Genomic DNA, 22,871 nt, shown 5'->3' with positions numbered 1-22,871 from the left:
CATGGGCTCATTAAGAGAATCGCTTGCCTTCCCTCTACTGCCACAGGTGACGTGGAAATCCACCTCTGCTGTCACTGGTCTGTGTTCCTTGAGCACATGGCTTAATGGATTATTTTCATTCCTCTGTTCTTTCAACCTCCAGCCTGGTTTTCAGGTTCCTTGACTTATTGTATAAAAATCTGCATGTGATCGAGACCTACTAGGTTCTGTTTTCATAATCATTTCAACACCCACACACCACCAAGGCAGTGTTTAAACACCAAATACCTCCTCAACGTACAGGAAGAGAGAGAAATTCTGATGCTAAGAACAGGAAGATTGGAGAAAACTCAATGCGTGCTGTATTAACTAACCAATGACCACAAACAAAGATGAACTAACGCATACTGAGCTCCCTGATCCAGAGAGGTAGCAACAGAAATTCAACAAAATACTTAAATGCTTATATGTTGGGTTTTCTGCTCTAAGCCAAAGGGCAGGCTACACAAGTCCAGAGCTGGGGTCTGTGCCTCTCCGGGTCAATGTCAAGTTGGGAGGGTGAGAGCCGTCCCCATGCGGGGCACAGGGAGGCCGGCCCTGCAAGACCCAAGGGAGGCGTCTCCCCTGGAAGGCTCTGCCCGCCCCACCCCCTGCGATCGTGTTTGCACGTCTGTCTGCTCCGTCCACACTCGGCATCGCAAGCCGGGAGGGAAGTTACCTTCATCTCCTTTTAAAAAAAACGGTATTTGGGGGGATGTTCTAACAAACCCTGCTCCAACACACCACCTCGTGGCCCATTTTACACCCACCCCTGCCTGTCCTGGGGCCTAACATGGGCTGACCCTGGGCCAGCCCTTTTGTCTTATTTTCATTGGTTTGGGATCCAGGCGAGGAGGGGCTGGTGTGTGGGGGCCCCGTGTTCCTTCAGAGCACTTTTCACACCTGGCTCTGCCACGTGCGCTTACTGATGCCTCACGTGTCTCCCCTGAGCACTCCCCAGGGCAGAGATGGATCTGTCCGGCTGTGTGGGCACCCCCAGGATCTTGAAGGTGCCTCAAGTCTGGCAGCCAAGAAAGACTGATCATGTGGATAAGGGGTCCCTGAAGAGCAAAGGGGGCCCCAGCACATGGGGAGTGTGCGAAGAGCATCGGGCAAAGAAGCCAGGGGCTCCCCCTGTCACTCTGAGGCTGGGGGAGCAGAGGTGCCATGTCTAAGGCATCCTCCAGGGGGCACGGGAGCCACGGCCAGCAGCCCCTTGTCTCAAGGGCCTGTGAGCCTTGGTGCATTGGGCAGAAGCCAAGGGTGATGCAGATTCTCAGCCTATGTGAGCGAGGCCAGATTGTGTGGGCCTTACGTTGAACAGAGCCCAGGACAGGAAGTTCTGAGAGGCAGTGCCCAAGACCCTGCCCACCAGTCGGACATGACCAGTTCACACATAAAAGGAAAGTTTGGGAAAAGATGCTCACTTCCCCTCTTCACCTACTGTGGTTTTTTAATGAAAAGTAGAATTCTCTGTTTGGGTAATTATGTTTATGATGACAGTAAAAGGATCCACAGTTAGCATGACAACAAGTCCTTCCTGCTCGGTGGAAAGTAACCACAGAAAAGACAGACTGCGCGGGAGCGATCGGGTAGGTTTCCTCTCTTCTACAGGGGGTGAACTGCCTGGGAGGGAAGTGACTAGAGCTGAAGTCCAAGGCGTTTACAGACTCCGTTCAAGGTCACCCAGCTTTGGATCTGCACACCCAGAGTGGAGTCTGGCACGGGACGGGCACCACAGGCCAGTCCCAGGAAACTGACCATGAGGGTCTATTCTCTCCGACCTCGTGGTGCCACCTCCCCACTGCATGGGCCTCAGGTGCCTTCATGGGAGGAAGGAGAGAGGGCTGGACAAGGTTGCCTTTCGTTTGGGGATATCCCGCAGTCGGTGCTGTCTGCTTATGTTTGTGCCACCTCTACGTCAATATCTACGCAAATAAAGAGAAAGCTGCCTAAGGAAATGCATGTATGTCTCCGCATCTGTTGTGATCTGGCGCGATGGCACACTTCTTGATGAAATGGATCAAATCCTTTTTTTTTTTTTTTTTGAGACAGAGTCTCGCTTTGTTGCCGGGGCTAGAGTGAGTGCCATGGCGTCAGCCTAGCTCACAGCAACCTCAAACTCCTGGGCTTAAGCAATCCTCCTGCCTCAGCCTCCTGAGTAGCTGGGACTACAGGCATGCGCCACCATGCCCGGCTAATTTTTTCTATATATATATTTTTAGTTGTCCAGATAATTTCTTTCTATGTTTAGTAGAGACGGGGTCTCCCTCTTGCTGGTCTCGAACTCCTGACCTTGAGCGATCCACCTGCCTCGGCCTCCCAGAGTGCTAGGATTACAGGCGTGAGCCACCGTGCCTGGCCCAAATCCTTCCTTTTAAGAGGAAAAAATCCAAACCCCCAACTGCCCCCTCGCTGTGGTTCTGGGCTCTGGTGGAGCAGCCGTGGACTGACGTCCTCCCCCTGCAGGTGGGAGGGTGGGGCTCGAGGCCACTGCCTAGCCCCCTGTCTCCTAAAACACTTGCTTCTGCTGTTGGGACAGACCTGCCTGACGTCGGCTCCAGATCGGCTGGTGGGGAGTTGGATTCCTGCCTGGCCATACATTGCTAGCAGCTTGGGCGGCTCTTCTGAGCGCCTGTGTTTGCCCCATGTCAACGTAACCCCACTTGGAACACCCACCGTCTCAGCCACCCTGCAAATGTTTTCTGAGCCCTGACTCTGTGCCAGCCCTATTCTAGGTGCTGTGACAATAAAACAAAAAAACAGACACAAACCTCCTGTCCTCCGGCAGCGTCCACTCTCACAGGGGCGAGACTGACAATAAACAGGTAAAATGCACCAAATGCGGGATGGCACTAAGTGCTACGGGAGAAATCCACCTGGGAAAGGGGCCTGGAGGGAGAGCTGCAATTTTAAGGCAGATGGGAGTGGGGGTGCCAGGCAGGGCTCCCTGAGTAAGGACGGGAGGTGTCAGACAGCCAGATGTGTACCGCAGCCAGGGACAAGTGGCTCGCACGCTTCCCATAGACATTTTAACTTCCCTATGGCCACGCTGCCCGCGTCGCCAGCTCTCCCTCTCCAGGGCTGACCTCCTGCTTGGGGACCCACAGGCTGAGACGTGGCCAACTGGGTTCGTCTGGCTGAATAGAGACGTCATTTCTGCAGGCTTTTCTATTCACTGTGCTCTGAGCTTAAGACTTGGGGTTGGGGGATCCTCTCTTCAAGCACACACCGAAGACTTCCCCTCCCTGGGTTTGTCCGTAGGGAGGACGACAGGGTGACCACGTCCCTCCCAGCCTGGTGGGGGTGGGGCACTGACCAGGGACCTAATATACCTTTTTTTGCTTCAAGACAACCGGCAGAAGGAAATATTTCTGCTATTTCTTCAAGTGACCAGCCTTCCAAGGCAGGGAGCAGAGCCCTCACCAGGTGCTGCTTTGAGCAGCCAACCACGCCTGTGCCCAACCCATAAACCCAAGTTTCTGGACCTTTCCCTAGATGAGCTTTTGCCCCTGGAGTCACTGCCTTCCAAATGACACTTCATTCTGAACGCCGGTGGCACGAAGGCTTGATGAGGTCACAGTTAGGGTTGAGTTAGACTAAAGGGGACTTCTTTTTCTTTGATCTTTGAATTCTCAAGAGAATGTCAAATCCCAATTTAAGAGCTGGAGAGCAACTGCTAGAAGCACGTTCTGACTTCAGTGGCCTGTTCTAGTTTTTACATGAAGAACACATTTCCAGGCATGTGCAAAGGGGAATTGACAGCATTTGGAGGTCACCTCCTCCAGTCCCACCTGTCACGAAGCTGCCCAGAACCGAGACGTTTACAGCATCCCAACACAGGGTCTACAATCATGGTTTCCTCCCATGAGACAGAGAAAGAAAAAAAAATCTCATACAACTAAAATCAGTAGGGATTAATTATTTTACTCTTTTCTCAAATTACCATTTCTTTCAGACAGCTGATCCCAGGACAATTAGCTAAGAGTTCTTATGGCATTCCTGATCCCATGTCATTTTCTCTCTTTTGTTGCTGTTACTGTATTGTTTTTATTTTTAATACATAACTGCACTGATTATACATTAAATAATTTCATCCCTGTAACAGTCCAAGAGGTGCTATTATTTTCTACCTTTTACAAATGAAGAAACTGTCTGGATTACCCCTTTTCATTGTTGGAGGATACTTTTGCTGGGTATAGAATTCTAGGTTGGCTCCCTCCCCTCCAACTTTCAGCCCTTTAAAGGTGTCATTTCATTGTCTTGTTTTTAAAATGTTTATGCAGGTTACAAGCAGAGCAGGGATAGGTTGCCAAGTCAGACACACACTTACATGGCTGTTGAGTAAACCGCTTTTGTGTGATGTGATTCCTTCGCTTTTTTGGAGGTTTTCAATCGCCATTTCAAGCTAAAGAAAATGTGTGCAGAAACAAAACAAAATGGAAAAAAAAAAAAAAAGGAAATCAGATGGTTAGCAACAGCCAAGATTGGTTTTTATTAATATCCAAATAATGATTTGAATTCCTACAAAATAAAAACAAAGCTCCACACCGGCAGGGCCGTGGGAATGAGTTAAATCGTGAGTTAAAGCTGTGCCAGGGAGTGTTACTTTGTCACATGCAGAGGAGCCTGAGAGCTTGTCCAACAGAAGCAGCAGAATGAGGTCACATTGTGAAAGCTTGCCATTGGGTTCTAACACAACATATGCATGTGCACATGCATATCATATTAATATGTAGTTGCTGCATAAATTCAGGTGTCTGCAAAGCCAGTATGATAATCCCCACTCCTGTCCACAAACCACATCTATTGCTAGGGAGAATTAGGTGAACAAAACCAAGGACAGATGGTGGCATTGATTTCCCAGCCAACCTGTCCCGTCACAGACTCAGGGTCTCCCTGCTGCAGGATGCTTTGGGAAAATACCAATGAGGCCAAAGACACAGACCCTGCCATCAGGAGGCGTAGGACCCTGGGCCATCGGACACAGTCACAGAGATCACATCCTGAATGTTTATGAAGTGTGAGCTGCACAAGAGAGTTGGGTGGGGAGGAGAATGGAGTCGAAGAAGAAAGAGTCAGGGATGCTAACAGTAGGACTTCCTGGAGGAAGGGGGCTTTTGAGTTGGGTCCTAAAGGACCTGCTGGAAGGGAGGAGGGGAGGCGGGCAGCAAGTCAACGCAAGGAGGAAGCCCCAAGCTGAGCATGGCTGCTGTGGCATCTGTACATGGGCAGAGAACCATGATGGAAGGAAATGGACCTAAAGTATGTGCTGCCTTTCCTCAAACACTAAGGGAGGCCACAGACTTGGACGACACTTCTGCAAAAAGAAGGTCGAGTGTGTATGTCAGAGACTGGGCTCCCCAGAGCTGAGTTCAAGAAGGGGAGGGTGACTGCTTTTCCCAGGGCCTCTTTGACCGCTGTGGTCCTGCTTTCTCTCATTTGCTGCACTTGCTACAAGCCAAAGAGGATGTCAGTGTCACCTTTAAGAAGTGCAGAAGGTATGTGGAGGACCAGGAAAAGGAGGACCCTGGCGAGACCTCTCCCCACCTCCCCCACCAGTCAGCCCGAGGGTGCAGGCGAGGGAGGGGGACACAGTCAACATGGCCTCTATGATAGAGAGAAAAAGTATAATACATACACCTCTCCCTGGCCTCGCAGGCATTCTAGTCTGCATTGTGGGCAGTCGGGCAAGTGCTGGCAAAACACGTCTCCTGCCTCCCCCCACCCCTACAGCAGGGAGGAGCCGGGCAGTCTACTGACCACTGGCCTGGGGAACTTTCCACGTGGGACACATGGGACACTGCCCAGCCATGGTGCCCTGAGAGTTCATGACCTCTGAAAGTGTGCCCAACCCTTGGTGGCCTTGTCCAGAGCACAGCAGACTGGCAAGGGGAAGGAAACACCCGCTCTCAGTCTAGTGGGTCTCAACCATTTGGTCCGATGACTCCTTTGCACTATTAAAAATTTTTTAAATCCTCCCCACAAAAAATGAGCTTTTGTTTTTAAGAGTTAAACCTATCAATATTGCCCATATTAAAAATTAAAGTGGAAAATTAAAAAAAATATATGTATTCATTCATTTAAAAAATAATAAACCCATTTCAGGTTAACATAACATTTTAAAATGAAGAATAGCTATATTTTCCAAATTCCAAAAAAAATGAGATGAGTGGAATTGTTTTACATCTTTAGGGACCTCTTGAGTGTCTGACTTATAAAAGACAGTTAGATCCACACATCTGCCTCTATATTTCCATCTATTACTAGAGGCCGTTTTATTTGGAGTATATGAAAAAAATCTGGCCTCAGATTTTCCTCCTTTCTGGTTGGAAAAGGAGCAATGTTTTAATAGCCTTTTCAGATAATTGTGGATATCTTTACTTGCTATTACACAACACTTGACAACTAGTATCATAGTTTCTTAAAAGTTAGCTGCAATGTGGAATTTAAAACCATACCAATGAGCTTTTCATATTCAATCACATTGAAATCCATCAATCTCAAGGTGACATCAGCAAAAATGGCAGAGTAGAGGACTCCAAAATCCATCTCTCCACAAAAGCAGTGAATAAATTGGCAAAAACTGTCAAAATCAACTTTATCTGAACTCTGGAAACCAATGAAAAGTTTATAGCAACGAGGTGAATCCTTAATCAAGAAAAAAACAGATGAAACTTGGCATTGAAGGAAAACTCTGTTAAATCATCAGCTGAACACTAAGCTAACCAAACACAGATTTCAGTGGGCACACATGACAAAGAACACAGATTTTACAAAATCACTCCAGAAAGGTCATTAAACAAATAATCAACAACAACTACAGGCGGTGACAACAAACCCTGGGGAGGATGGAAGAATTTGATATCTAGAGTTGCTGTATTCAAAATATATAATTTTCCACAAAAATTATGAGGCATGCAAACAAACAAGAAAGTATGGCCCAATATAGAAAAAAAATAAAGAGAATTGTCCCTGAGAAAACCCAGACTTTGGATTTATGAGACAAAGAGTTTAAATCAACTATTTAAAATATCCTCAAAGGGCTAAAGGACATCATGTGTAAAGCATTAAAAAAAGCCATGAGAGCGATGTCTCACCAAATAGAGAATATCAATAAGGATACAGAAATTGTAAAAAGGCACCAAATGGAAATTCTGGAGTTGAAAGTACAATAGCTGAAATGAAAAATTCACTAGGAGAGGTTCAACAGCAGATTTGAGCGGGCAGAAGAAAGAATAGGGGAACTTAAAAATAGGTCAGGCCAGGCACGGTGGCTCTTGCCTGTAATCCTAGCACTCTGGGAAGCCAAGACCGGAGGATCCTTCGAGGTCAGGAGCTCAAGACCAGCCTGAGCAAGAGTGAGACCCCGTCTCTACTAAAAATAGAAAGAAATTAGCTGGTCAACTAAAAATATATACCGAAAAAATTAGCCGGGCATGGTTGTGCATGCCTGTAGTCCCAGCTACTCAGGAGGCTGAGGCAGGAGGGTTGCTTGAGCTCAGGACTTTGAGATTGCTGTGAGCTAGGTTGGTGCCACGGCACTCTAGCCGAGGCACAAGAGTGAGACTCTGTCTCAAAAAAAAAAAAAAATAGGTCAATTGAGATTACTCAATTTGAGGAACAGAGAGAAAAAAGAATGAAAAAATAAATAAACTGAGCCTAAGAAATCTATGGGACTCCATCAAGCATACTGACAAACACATAAGAGAAGTCCCAGGAGAGGAGAGAGAGAAAGAGGCAGAAAGTATATATGAAGAAATAATGCTCGAAAACTTCCCAAATTTGATGAAAGACATGAATCTACACATTCAAAAATCTCAACAAAACTCAAGTAGTATAAACGCAAAGAAATGCATAGCAAGACACATTGTAATCAAGGTGTTGAAAGACAAAGACAAAGAGAGAATCCTGAAAGCAGTAAGAGGGAAGTGACTTGTCACAAACAGGGGGTTCCCAGTAAGAGTAATCGCTGATTTCTTATCAGAAACCGCGGAGGCCAGAAGGCAGTGGAATGACTTATTCAAAGTGCCCAAAAGTGAAAAAACCCAAATGTCAATCAACAGATAGATAGATAAATAAAATGTGGTCCATCTATACAATGGAATATTATTTAGCCACAAAAGGAATAGTTCTAACACATGCTACAACATGAATGAGTCTTGAAAACCTTATGCTTATAAAAGACGCCAGTCACAAAAGACCACATGTTGTATTGTTTCTTTTATATGAAATGTATAGTACAGGCAAATTCCTGGAGATTAGTGGTTGTCAGGGGATGGAGTGAGGGGCAATGAAGAATGATGGCTAATGGGGGGGGGTTTCCTTTCGGGGTGATGAAAATATTCTGGAACTAGATAGCGATGATGACTGCAAAACATTGTGAATGCACTAAATACCACTGAGTTGTATACTTTAAAATGGTGAATTTTATGTTACATAAACTTTATGTCAAGAAAAATAATTACATAGAACTAATTTTTAAAAATGCATTAGTCTTTCTTGTAATTTGGTAATTTGAATGAATCTTTTACTGATGGGCACAGTTTTGTAACATCGAACATCATGTATTGGTCACTTGTAAAATACAGGGTTCCCTGAGTTTACAGATCTTCTAAACGTTGACATAATATCAAGAAATCACATTTGTTAATATCACTACCAACCTCACCAGAAAAGCCATTAACTATTGAGACTCTGTCAGGTTCCTGGTGGCAGGCATAAGTTTTCCAAAATTCTTATTTTTTGTTTGAAAACTTAAATTTTATCATTGGCAAGAAAACCCTGCAAGCTGTTCCCCTTCATATGTCAGGCTTAATGTTCATTTTTGAGAAAATGTCTGCCAAATACCTGAGCCTGAGTAATCATAGTCAGTCATTATTTCAATCAAACATGTTGTTTTATGAAAACAATGACTAGTTCTGCCCACAATTCAAACAAGTGCAAGCAGGCTTTTCCTAGAAATGATTATTGTACTTTGGTAGACTTTGCGTCTCATCACACAGAATACTAGAGATGTGTGCTCGAGGGTTGAAATGAAAACAGAATACTTATTACTGCTTCATCAAGGACATTCTTCAATAAAACTTGTATTTTCTTTCTTTCTCCCCCATTTTAAAAATTTTTATTTATTTATGCATGTATGTATGTATGTATGTTTTTAGAGATGGGGTCTTGCTATGATGTCCAGGCTGGCCTCAAACTCCTGGCCTCAAGTAATCCTCCCACCTTAGCCTCCTGAGTCACTGGAATTACATATATGAGCCACGGCACCTGGTTCTCTTTAAATTAAAACTTTTTAATGTGAGTACATTGTGGTGAAGAATACAGTGACTCGTAGGAGAGTATGATGCCTTTTTTTTTTTTTTTTTTGAGACAGAGTCTTGCTCTGTAGCCCAGGCTAGAATGCATTGGTATCATGATAGCTCACTGTAGCCTCAAACTCCTGGGCTCAAGGGATTCTCCTGCCTTAGCCTCCCAAGTAGCTAGGACTACAGGCATGCGCAATGTCACCTGGCTAATTTTTCTATTTTTAGTAGAGACAGGGTCTTGCTATGTTGCCCAGGCTGGTCCCGAACTCCTGGCCTCAAGTGATCCTCCCTACTTGGCCTCCCAGAGTGCTAAGATTATAGGCCCAGCCTGCTTCAGTCTTCATGCTCTGTTTTAGGGATTAACTTAAAGTCCCACTAAACAAAGATCTGACATCAACAAACTGGAAGATGTCAAGTATTGGGTCCAAGAGCCATATTTCTGTTGCAATCTCAGAGCCATTCTTGTTCTTGGCTCCTGGAAAGTCCCTCAAATCTCTGTGACATCCTTGGGAGATGTTCCCATGCCAAAAACAACCCAATAAACAACAACCGAGTAGGAAGAAGTCAGAAATCACACTCCCATCCAAGATGCTAACTCCCCAGGAGCTTGTCGGTGTGTGTAAAAAAATTCAATTCTTCCAAACCAAGCCAGACAACAAACCACAGTAATTGGGGGGCCCAGGGTCTGAGGAGCACATTTGCTTGCGACAAGATGGCTCTGAACCACAGAGAACACTGCCATTTCTCAGTAGATTTGTGACTTGTGAGCCCAGTATATTCAGCTATTATAAGTAGATGCAGTTTGCTAAAAGCAAACCTGAAAATTAGTGCTGTCTGTGAGGAGAACTTTCCGGTCAATAACAACCCTAAACCTGGTTCCACCCCGCCAGTCCTCTAGGGGAAAAGTATGTCTGCATACTCGTATCTACTTGTATCTGGAATATATAAAGAATTCGCAAAACTCAGTTGTCCAAAACAACCAACCCAGTTAAAAAAAATAAGCAAATGACTTGAGCTAAGACTTCACCAGAGAGTATTTACCAAAGGAGACACACACATGAAAAGCTGTTTCCCACTGTTAGCTATAAACAAAAGGCAAGTTACAATCACAGTGTGGTACCGCCACACGTCTATCAGAATGGCCGAATTAAGGAGTCCCGACAACATCAAGTTGGGATGATGAAATGGATCAATGGGAACCCTCATATGTTACTGGTGGGAATGCAAAATGGTACCACCACTTGGGAAAACTCTCTGGTGGTTTCTGATAAAGTTAAACATATACTTACTGCGCCTGTGAGGCAGCAATTCCACTTGTCGGTATTTACCCAAAAGAAAGGAAACCGTATGTCCACACAAAACCCTGTGTATGAATTCTCAGGGATGGTTTATTCATAATCTTCCCAAAATGGAAACCATCCAAATGGCCCTCAACTAGTGAATGAATAAACAAACTACGCTGTCATGGAATATTACTCAGTAACAAAAAACAACCAACTACTGACCCATGCAACAACTCAACTGAGTCTCAAAGGCAACACAGAGTGGAAGAAGCCAGTCTTAAAATGTCACATACTGTGTGATTCCATTTGTACAACACGCCTGTAAAGATAAAACTACAGTGGCAGGGAGGAGATCGGCGGTTGCCAGCAGTAGGGACAGGGGTTTGTGACTACCAAGAAATACCACTCGGGGATTTTGTGGGTATCCTGATCACGGGGGTGGTTACACAAACCCACATGTGTGTCAAAACTCACAGGGCCGTACACCAAAAAGTCAATTTTACTCTGTTGCTAATTTAAAAACTCAAACAAAATAAAAGTAAACACAGAAAATTGCATTTTAAAAGCAGAGACTTTTAAAAAGCAGGTAAGTAATTATTTTGCATGGGACTGTGGCAATAAGAATTCAGTTGAGTTCTGCAGGGAAACTCTTTCTTGTTTGGGTGGGTCCTGTTTTCACGTGGATGGACTGATCTAAGTCCCTGATAATGGGAGAAGGATGACAATGATGACCACAGTAAGAGCAGCAACAGCTACTAGTGGGAGATGCTTTACTCATTCCATTTCCCCCATAGCCGGGACTCGTGGCTTCTGTTCCTCTCTGCACCAATGGCGAGCCCCACAGACCTGCCTAGGATCACTCGGCCCATCTAAGGCTGGCGGGACTCCAACATGGGGCCACCGGGGTCCACAGCACATGACAGCCCCACTGGTCTCTGAGCTGCCTCTTACTCACAGACCGTGCTGCTGCAAGTCTACACATGGCCCACCCTGCTGGCCCCCAGAGCCTCCTACATACCGTGGCTGGCGATGACCGGGAGGTGTGGGCCAGGGAGTGTCGTGCGCCGTCCATGCCCCCGTGGATGAGATAGGCTCCCGCGCTGGAGACGATGGGGCTGCCCCCGACATCCATGGTGATGCCCACCATGCTGTGGGAGGGCACCGTGGGCAGGGACGAGGCTGCCACCGTCACCTGCGCACCTCCTGGGGCCTCGAAGTAAGAAGCCGTGCTGCTGGGGGCGTACATCTGAGGCTCGGGGTTGTAGGCGTAGGCTGTGCGTCTGTCAGAAAGACAGAAGTCACCTTGGGACCCTGTCCGGTTTAAATGCTGCATCTGAGTTTCAAAGGAACCCAAAAAAATGTCATGTAAAGGCTGGAGTCCCATGAGACCAGGCATGTGGAGCAATTTGGACATGGAAGATGGAATCCAAACACCGTAAACAGTTCCACTCCAGTCTCTGAAAATATTCAGGGTGACAGGCTAATTGAAAACCACACGAAAAAAATTCCACGTGGATAACTGGGTGGAGATGGAACAGTTCTGTACCTTACTGTGGCATTACATGAATCTATACATGGGATTCAAGTGCACAGATATATACATGCATGTACACGCACATGCAAGCACACATGCATGAAGGACTGTGCATAAAGACTGGTGAGACTGAATAAGGCCCCCAGGACAGCTAACAGGACTGCCCCAATGTCAATGTCCAGGTTTTTTTTTTTTGAGACAGAGTCTCACTCTGTTGCCGGGGCTAGAGTGAGTGCCGTGGCGTCAGCCCAGCTCACAGCAACCTCAGACTCCTGGGCTTAAGCGATCCTCCTGCCTCAGCCTCCCGAGTAGCTGGGACTACAGGCATGCGCCACCATGCCCGGCTAATTTTTTTGTATATATATTTTTAGTTGGCCAGATAATTTCTTTCTATTTTTAGTAGAGACGGGGTCTCACTCTTGCTCAGGCTGGTCTCGAACTCCTGACCTCGAGCGATCCACCCGCCTCGGCCTCCCAGAGCTAGGATTACAGGCGTGAGCCACCGCGCCCGGCCAATGTCCAGGTTTTGATACTGTCCAACTGTCTCGTATGGTGTCATCACTGGAGCAAGCCCGAGGAGGAAGCATCCACGGGGCTCTAGATACTTCTGTGAGCCTATGATTATTTCAAAACAAAAACCTAAAAAGAATGAAATTGTATAAGAAAAATAATTTCTAAGTGACACCAAGAATTCTTCTAATATTCCTTTAACATCTGGATTAAAGGATTAACCAGGTCTGTTAAGACTGAAATTTTTAAGTCACACTTGAGTGCTGCCGGCCATCGTAAAAGGTCGGTAGCAGTGGTTTTTCCTTATTGGTGAGTGAAGGTTAGTGACGTGTCCCTCTAGGTGGCAGGGAGGCCCCCCACGTCTCTTGGAGCCATGCACTTGTTTACCGCACCCTGCATAATTGTAGCACAACATCAAAACCGGGAAAGTGACCTCAGTACAACCTACAGACTCTGCTCCCATTTCACCAATTTTACATGCACTCATTTGCGTCTGTGTTTCATAGCCTTCAATGTTGTACCTTCTGAAATCAACCAACTCCATCGATCACAGCATCAATCACGCCAAGCCCTCACGCACAACCCCTGCTCGTGTGAAGACAGTCATCAAACCCACACAAAAACAAATGCGTCTCAAGCAAAATGAACTGCCAGGGAAACGCCTAATTTTCTGCCCCAAGTGTCGTATAGTCAGAGAGCAGAATGCTCTAGGAGCCCTTGAGAAATGGGAAATCAAGTTTGATCAACAGAACGTACATGGCTCCATTCGTGTAGACAGTGTCTCCCCCCTCCACGTACTGCACCTGGGCAGGGTACACGTGCTGCACCGGCTGCACCTGCAACAGCACCAAAGCATCGAGTCACCGCCAGGCATTCTAGCTTCAATTATTTCTGCATTATGCAAGCTGCAAACGTCTTCTATTCCCTTTTATGAACATTTAGTACCAAGTACAAATGTCCCTCCCACAGTCAGCACTCCTAGAAAGATGCCAGGATAGACAGTAACTTAAAGACATATCCAAAGCTGGGGACAGAGCTCCAGCCTTGGCACACTGGACAGTTCCTGGCACAGGCAGAGGGCTCGAGCTGATGACACTCTACCTGTCTGCCTCCTGACACTCCCTGACAGGGAGGAGGAGAGACTCTGAAGTCTGAGCAGGGTTGGAAGGAGCAATATACCCCAGTGCCCCCCCATCCCCGCCCTGTCCAGCACTTGGCATGCAGAACTCCAAACTCTCACTGCGGAGGGCATCCTAGTGGATGCTGAGGTCAGCCTAATTTGGGGGTGAGAAGATGGAGGGCTGCAGCGGTGGGCTTGCTCAGGTCTTGTGGTGACCCTCCTACCTAAGACTTTGCTTGAAGCTGCGGGAAAGGGCTCACCCCCACCTCCCGGGACAACGGGGCATGGTATACAGGCGACCAATGCACAACCCCCAGAACAGCAAGTTCCAGGAGTGACCATATACTGGGTGCTATCCTCAGGGGTGGAAGTCAACTGTCAAACCCTGGGGAACTGAGTGAAATGCAGAAGTCACCTGGCAAGTTCAAGGTTCCCTGAGATGGGGAAGCTTCTAGAATCACACACAGGTCCCTGTTCCCCCTCCCTTGATGGTGTCCCTGGGGAAGATCTTGCCAGAACCAGTAGTTAAGATAGAGCCACTGACCCGAGACCCTGGGTCTCTCCTGGGCCTGCAAACCTTCCCCATTCCCACGGACACAGTCACCTGACAAACATCTATAAACACAATACTTAATCTAAGCAGGGCACCCTTGAAGACAGAGGTGCCTTTTCTAGAGTCTCATGGGTTCTTTTAAGAAGTCTGAATTAACTTGAACTCATAATTCTACAGAGCAGTGTCAACAAAGTCCAGCCTGGGCCTGGGGGCCAAATCTGGCCCACTGTTTTTGTAAATAAAGTTTTATTGGCACTCAGTCCTGACCATTTGTTTACATATGTCTATAGCTGCTTTTGCACTACACGGCAGAATTGAGTGGTTGTTCTAGAGACCACCTGGACCACAAAGCCAAAAAAAAAGTACTATTTGCCTTTTTAAGAAATGGTTTGCTGACTGCCCTTCTAAATCTACCACCTGTCCCTGAGCTGATGACCTGTGCTGCTACTTGGCTGGCCAGCCGTGCTTTTAAACTTTATTTTTAGATAATTTAATTCACCAGATGCATTTCCTCTGTGGTGCACCCCTCTGAGGGTACTGCACTTGCTTGCAGACGAGTTTGCCTCTCCGGGAGGTTCTGTGTTCCTCCAGTCTGGAATGCTTCATTTCCTTCTTTCATTTTATTTTTTAAGAGATGGGGGTCTTGCTCTGTTGTCCAGGCTGGAGCAGTGGCATCATCATAGCTCACTGCAGACTCAAACTCCCAGCTCAAGTGATGCTCCTGCTTCAGCCTCCCCAGTAGCTAGGACTACAGGTGCACACCACCACGTCTGGCTAATTTTTAATTTCTTTTTGTAGAGATGGGGTCTCGCTATGTTGCCCAGGCTGGTCTTGAACTCCTGGCCTCAAGCGGACCCACCTTGGCCTCTCAAAGTGCTGGGATTACAGCCATGAGCTACCGTGCCTGGCCGAGGAACCCTTCCCTTCTGTCTGCATTTCTACCTCAGCTCTGCCTCAGGCACTGGGTGTTCTCTCACTTCCCAAATGTTTGCTGAATTTATGAACGAACGAAAGATCACCAGCTTTCCTGGCTTGTTGCAATAAAAGAATTTTCTTTAAAAAATCACATAACTTCTTGAAGAGCCTTCTGGCTAAGAAGCCGAAGCTTTCCAACAAAAAGGAAGAGCAACAACAGAAAAGGATGCATCACTCAGAGATCATTCTGGATTGCTAAGTGCCAACCGCGCCGTGGCATGGCCAGTGCTGTGGCGCTGTCGTTACCTGCTGTGGCACCTGCTGTACTCTTGGGAGAGAGATGGGCTGCATCTGGGCCCCTTTGGGGGCAGAGCTGGCTGCCTGGACCAATACCCTCTGCAAGAGAAAGGAGATGAGGTGGTGAGACGTGTCAGAGGTCAGTGCCGAAGACAAACACAGAACACAGAGGCTGTCTGCACCTTTGTCTAAACAGGTGGGGTGACAGGAGGGGAGAAGGGTGGGGCTGGACACACACATGCTCATGCTGACCTGGGCGGACACACTGCAGGTACACTAACATCCCACACATGTCCACAAGTGTGCACACACTCACCCCCATGCACCACACACACACACACACACACACACACACACACACACACAGACTCCGGGGCACAGATACACACACACGCACATGCACACACACACAAAGCACCGGTGCCTCCACTCGGCCTCCACTCGGTGCCTCTCCAGACTCAGGGTTCACTTTGACCCCTCATAAACGCTCAATAGGAGCGTTTCCTGTGTTTATTTAGAGCTGGGCTTTAGAAGTCATTGACTGCCATGTGGTGGTTTTCTTACAAGGACCCTGAATGTCATGGGTCGAGGTGACTCTGTCTTGTACACATCACTGAGGGGTGTGGAGTGAGGACACACTGTCCCCTACTGTCCCAGGAATGGAGCTACAAGGTGAAGAAGGTACAATAAGGACATTACTAAGGGCATTTAGGGTCCAGCTGAGCTGGGCGCTGTGTGCCAGGAGACTTCATAGGGACACAGCCCTCTGCGAGCTCACAAGCAGCAACAACCAGAACACAGATGGCACAAACATCAAAGGATGATGGACAAACACAACATGGTCCCTCCACGCACGATTGCTCGGTCATGACAAGAAACGAGGCTCTGACACAGGCTACAGCGTGGATGGACCTTGAGGACATCGTGCTCAGTGAGAGATGCCAGACACAGGACACACACTATGAGACTCCGTTCATGTGAAATGTCCAGAACAGGCAGATCCACAGAGACGGGACGTGGATTCGTGGCTGCCAGGGGCTGGGGAGTGACCACCAGTGGGGAGAAGGTTTTATTTTGGCAGGGATGAAAAATTTTGGAACTAGATAGAAGTGCTGATGGCACAACATTGTGAATATACTAAATGCTACTGACTTGTACACTTTAAAATGATTAATTTCATGCTATGTGAGTCTTATCTCAATTAACTAACTAAATAAGGATACTTAATATTTCCATTTGCACACTCTTAACACTGAGCGGCCCAACACGGTAGCTACTCACTGTGCAGCTGTGTGGCTGTTTAAATGTAAAGTCAGAGAGATTTACAGAAATTGTCCAGTCCAGTTCCTCAGGCACATGGGCCACATTTCAAGCTGTGACAGTGACACTGAGACCTGTCAGCCAAGGCTGCTGCAGAGGAAGGCAGAGTCCACCCAGCCCCAGGGGGTGCCTGAGAAAGGGGCTTGGCAGGCGGGAGGGCTGACCTCTCTTGCACAGGTTCGAGTGGGCGGGAAACAAACCCATTAGGCCACAATCTGCTGGCAGGATGACAGCATCCGATCACGCCCTCTCGGCACCTCAGGTGGGCTTCCAAGATTCCCCCCCCCCCATATTTGCAAGAAATAAAAGTTAAAGGTGTCCAACTATACATTCTAAATCAAATAAACTGCTTTGCTGTCTGCCTTTTTGTTTTTGCTGAATTTACCCCCACTTTAATCAGTTCTTTTTGCTGTGTTCCTAACTTTAAGATTCTAAATCGAGGGTGATCATATGGCCACAGTGGACTTCTGCACACTGTGACGAGCCTTCAGTATGTTTCATGTGGCCTGTGCCGCTCACCTTGTGTTCATGTCTACTTTACAGCTTCTTTCTTTTTCTTTCCTTCCTTCCTTTCTCCCTCCCCCTCCCTTCCTTCTTTCATTTTTTTTTTTTGAGATGGGGTCTTGCTCTGTTGCCCAGGCTGGAGTGCAGTGGTGCTATCATAGCTCACTGCAGCCTTGAACTCTTGGGCTTAAGTGATCCTCCTGCCTCTGCTTTCTGAGTAGTTGAGATTACAGGCACATGCCACCATGCCTAGCTAATTTTTTAAACAAAATTTTTGTAGAGATGGGGGTCTCACTCTGTTGCCCAGGCTGGTCTTGAACTCCTGGGCTCAAGTGATTCTCCTGCCTCAGCCTCTCAGAGTGCTGGGATTACAGGCATGAGCCACCGTGCCCAGCCTACAGCTTATTTCAATCCATAGCAGGAATCTAGAAACAGGGAGAGTCTCAACATGAAAATTCTCTCTCTGTAGATTTTAAAGATCATCTTCATTCTAATGCTAGATTCCATTTCAACCCAAGTCCTAAGAATTCTAACTTATCTTTTGCTTTATCCATGACATATTTCTGTGTAAAGGAGTCATTTCCAAAGTGCAAGAAAACTTTCATTGAAAGATAAGAAGAGACTAAGTCGATTCAGGGGAGTGGTTTCTTTTTCAGTTCACATCATTTCAGTTTTTCACAAATAGTGAAAAAACCTAAAAATGTGAAGGAAGCGGTGCCTATTTCAACAGCAGTGGTCTTGGAGCTGAGAAGTCCATTCAGAAAAGTATAGATTTGTCTCTCTGTGGACGCAAGTAGTTCGTCAAACCCACAGGGCACCCGTCCACATTGGCCGCCCTCCTGCCCCGGGGTGGGCGTTTGTTACCTGTGGGGAGGCTGGCACAGGCTGGGCTGCTGCTGACGGTCGCAGGGCCACGGACGCCGGCGACTCTGATCCACTCTCCGAATTCTGCATGCTCAGTTCTAAAGAGAGGTGGAGAGAGATTGGGTGGGCAAGGGTTGCACGCACGATGCCCAAAGAGGCAACTTAGAAGTTTAAGAGAGGTGAGCAGCAACTTCCACGTTCTTCAAAGCAAAAATGCAGACACTCTGGGTACCAGGTAAGGAAGGGGGGAACTGGGTTGCACAACCAATCCATAGATGGACAGAGGGGGCAGAGACTGTTTTTTCAAAATATAAAACCAAAACAGGGCAGGTGCAGTGGCGCATGCCTCTAATCCCACCACTTTGAGAGGGTGAGTCGGGAGCATCACTTGAGCCCAGGAGTTCGAGACCAGCCTGGGCAACAGAGTGAGACTCCACGAGCCATCATGCCTGGCCCACTCTTCACTTTTAAATAAACAATCAGCTATGTTAAACATTTGAGAAACAGTTAAATATATGCACTTAAGTGGGGGTGGCTTTGTGATCAGGCACACTGGTCCCCTGTTCTGGCACCAGCTCTGACCATGTCAGCCCCAAGTGTGGGGTCTCCACAGCTCCTGCCCCATGGGGTGCAGTGAGGACGGAAGCGCGTGCACGAGTCCCAGTGCCCACGACCATGAACACTGCTAGACTGCTATGTTTCTCTATAACCACAAGAGTTCCCACCTCTAAGAATGAGTACAAACATTTTTCTAAAACATGTTTTCTTAATGGAAAGCAAAACTGGTAACAGATTAAACTATTAATAATTTCCCTCACGAAAGCAGAAAGGGGTGTGTGTGTTTGAATGCAACTGTGCTGGTTTCATCCCATCTTTATTGTCGCGGACTGTTCCCTGACCGCCCCCCGTTACCCACCCAGGTGCCTTTGGCGGGAGGGACCCAGAGCCCCTTTTCCGGTTCTGTGTGGGCCGGATGCAGCTCTCACCGCTAGATGGCCCCAGAGCCACGCGGCGATTGGCTGGGGCATTGAGGAAAGTCTCACAGGGACACCTACATTCTCCTCTTTCAAAAGACTGTGAATTTCCAATTGTGTATTTTCTGGGTCTCTGACTTTCTCTCTCTTCTTGACAGCACCTACCTTTGGGATTTTTCTGTTGGAAGTTGTTTAATCGAGCTTAATCAAACTTGTATTTACAGTTTTCTCTAAATGTTTAAATCAGTCACTTGCACACCCACACCGCGTGGTTCCCATCTGAAGCCAAGAAGCGGTAACGTTAGTGATGCTAGGAGGAGATAAATTGACTAGAACTCCTTGAGAGAAGAGTCTGCCAGTGATGAGGTGAGAAAGCTGACTTGACTAAGACCAGCTCCTTGTTCCGCAGGCGGAAATAATTTTGCTCCAAAGGCCAAATCTTATTTAAATAAGGGGAGCCCGTGAGAGTGTTGGGGATAGATGGGGAAACCACGCTGTGCTCACCATGGCCAGAATGCACCTTCCAGGATGCAAGTTAATCCATATCACGGGAGTTTTCACATTAACGTGTTCCCTTGCTCTAACATCATTTACCATGTACTGTCTATGGGTCAGACCAGCAAGTCCAGGGCTTTGCCTGGGGGCATGCCCCAACCCACAAATGCCTGGGTGGCAGAAAGCATCAGGCTAGTTGTCTTGAAGTGTCAGAGGACAGCGTTCTGAGTGCTTGGGGTGGGGCAGGAGGGATTCTGGAAGAGTGAGAGCCACAGAAGGGGCAAGTCCCCAAATCTGCCTACAAAATCCATCCAAATTTTTGGTCAGTTGACTACACCACACAGGTGTGGAGGACATACCAGAGGACTCAGGAAAAAAACAGGAGCTCAAAGATGAAAAAACTAAGTGGAGACTTCAGCTTCTGCCCACTGTATGAGAGAAAGTTTGAATCTGGCCAAGTCAGCTGCCTTCAAGGGAACCAGCAGAATCCAGACATTAATATTATACAACACATCATTCATGATGTCCAGGACCCAATAAAAATCATAAGCTCTGAGAAGAAGCAGGGAAGTATAACCTTCACTCAAGAAAGAAGAAAAAGAGTCAAGTACAACGAAACCCAAGACAATCCAGAAGACACAGAGAGCAGAGAAGGACTAAAGCAGCTACTAAAAATATGTTTGAGAACTTAAAGGAAGGTATATACATAATAAATGATCATATGGGAATCTCTACCAAGAAACAGAAACTATAAAAAAGAACCAAACGGTGCCAGGCCCAGTGGCTCATGACTATAATCCCAGTACTTAGGGAGGCTGAGGTAGGAGGATCACTTGAGCCTGGGAGTTTGAGACCAGCCTGGGAAGCATAGTGAGATCCCATCTCTAAAATAAATAAATAAATAAATAAAATGGAAAATTAGCTGGAAGTGGTCCTAGCTACTCAAGAAGCTGAAGTGGGAGGATCACTTGAGCCCAGAAGTTCGAGGTAACAGTGATTATCTATAATTGCACCACTGCACTCTAGCCTACGTGATAAAGTGAGACCCCATCTCAAAAAAAAAAAAAAAAAAACTAAATCGAAATTCTAAACCTGAAAAGTAGAATATTTCAATAAAATTTCAGTGAAAACTTCACTGGATGTGCTTGACAGCTGATTAGAGATAGCAGAAGGAAGAGTTGGTGAATTTGAAGATACATAAACAGAATTTATCCAATCTGAAGAACCAAGAGAAAAAAATGAAGAAATATGACTAGAACAAGCAGTCTAACACATATGTAATTGGAGTTCCAGAAGAAAAGGAGAGAATGAAAGAGAAAAAAGTATTGAAGAATGGCCAAATACCTCTTAAATTTGGTGAAAGGTATCAACTTAGAGGTCCAAGAAGCTCAACAAACCCCCAAAAGAATAAATACAAAGAAAACCAACTTAGATATGTCATGGTTAAATCGCTAAAATAAAAGAAATAAAGAGAAAATATTGAAAACAGAGCAAGGAGGAAAATGGCACAGACGATGACTGACTTCCCATCAGTAACAATGGCGACCAGCGACAATGGAATGACATTGTCAACATGCTGGGAAAAACCCTGTCACCCTAGAATTCCATATCCAGCAACACTATCTTTTAAAATGAAAGTGAAATAAAGACAGCTTCAGATAAACAAAACCTGATAAATTTTGTTGCCTGCAGTATGAGAAGTGCTAAAGAAAGTTCTTCAGGATAAAGGAAAATAATACCAGATGGTAAACTTGGATCTATTAGGAGGAGTAAAGATCACTTGAAATGATAAATATGCAGATAAATTTAAAAGACTGTATTTTTTCTTTTTTTCTGTTAATTTTAAAAAAAATACATATATCTATTTAACAAAAACTTTGTAACACTCCATTGTGGGGCTTATAACATATGTATAATAGGTGTGATCTATATGACAATAATAGCATAAAGGATGGGGGTAAATTGAATTATACATGCAAGGTTCTTGTCTTTTACATAAAGTAGTAACATATTAACTCTATGTAAATTGTGATACATTAATGATGCATATTGTAACCTCTAAAGCAATCACTAAGAAAAAAATACAAAAAGGTATAGTTAAAAAACTAATAGAGGAATCAAATGAAATCCTACTAAACATATTTAATGATCCCCCAAGAAGGCAAGAAATAAAGAACAGAGGAACAAAAAACAGATGAAACAAATAGAAAGAAAATGGCAAAATCGGTTTCCTAAATCTAGATATAGTAATAACTATATTAAATGTAAATGGACTAAACGCTGAGCAGGAAGGCAGAAACGGTGAAACGGTCAGCTTGTATAACAAACAAGATCCCATTATATGCTCCCTAAAAGAAATCCTCTTTAAAAATAACGCACGCGTAGGTTAAAAGTAGTAGGATGGAAAAAGATACATCATGCAAACTCTAACCTTAAGAAATCTGGAGTGGCTATAATAATAAAAAAATAGAATTCAAGACAAGGAATATTAGTAGAGATACCAGAGACATAGACAAGAGGTAAAATTTCATCATGATAAAATTATCAATTTATTAGGATGACATAATTATAGATGTGTATGCACCTGGTAATATAGCTTCAAAATACATAAAGCAAAAATTAACAGAACTAAAGAAGAGATAGATCATAGTTGGATATTTTAAATATCCTTCATTCAGTAATTTTAATAGAATAACTAAACAAAAATTTCAATAAGGGTATAGAATATCTGAATTACACTATCAACCACACTGATCTAATTGACATTTATAAAACACTATAATCAAAACTTGTACATTCTTTTCAAATGCACATAGAATATTCACTATTATGGGTCATATTCTGGGCTATAAAGCAAGTCTCAATACCTTTCAAAAGACTGAAATTATACAGAGCATGTATACACTTTGACCACAATAAAACAAATTAGAGATCAGTAAGATAGCTAGAAAAATGCCAAATATTCAGAAAATTTAAAATTCATTTCCAAATTTAGCCATAGGTCAAATAATAAACCCCAAGGGAAATTAGAAAATATTTTAAACCAAATGACAATATTAATACCATATATCAAAATTTTTGGATGCATCTAAAGCAGTGCTTAGAGGGAGATATTTAGCTTTATATGTTTGTATAAGAAAGAAAGGCTTAAGAATGAATCATTTAAATTTTCA

General features: G+C 45.5%; 1 protein-coding gene across 6 annotated transcripts in view; it reads right to left on the bottom strand.

Annotated features, from left to right (window-relative positions):
* The window catches only part of RFX2 (regulatory factor X2), an 80,765-nt gene that overhangs the window by 11,782 nt on the left and 46,112 nt on the right, over positions 1–22,871 (bottom strand). Inside the window, exons 2-6 of one of the 6 annotated variants that reach the window (XM_045548834.1) lie at positions 18,230–18,327; positions 15,551–15,640; positions 13,413–13,492; positions 11,631–11,892; positions 4,352–4,426 (exon numbers count right to left, since the gene is read on the bottom strand). In XM_045548834.1, the coding sequence (XP_045404790.1) occupies positions 4,352–4,426; positions 11,631–11,892; positions 13,413–13,492; positions 15,551–15,640; positions 18,230–18,319 (597 nt within the window). In that variant the 5' untranslated portion in view covers positions 18,320–18,327. Of the gene's footprint in view, positions 1–4,351; positions 4,427–11,630; positions 11,946–13,412; positions 13,493–15,550; positions 15,641–18,229; positions 18,328–22,871 lie in introns of those variants that run through there. The other 5 variants (XM_045548840.1, XM_045548835.1, XM_045548838.1 and 2 more) reach the window with 5 other exon arrangements.

This window comes from Lemur catta, chromosome 1 (assembly GCF_020740605.2).
Source record: "Lemur catta isolate mLemCat1 chromosome 1, mLemCat1.pri, whole genome shotgun sequence".
Lineage (NCBI taxonomy): Eukaryota > Metazoa > Chordata > Mammalia > Primates > Lemuridae > Lemur > Lemur catta.
Note: the sequence above shows the minus strand (reverse complement) of the source record. Positions and strands in the feature narration are given on the sequence as shown.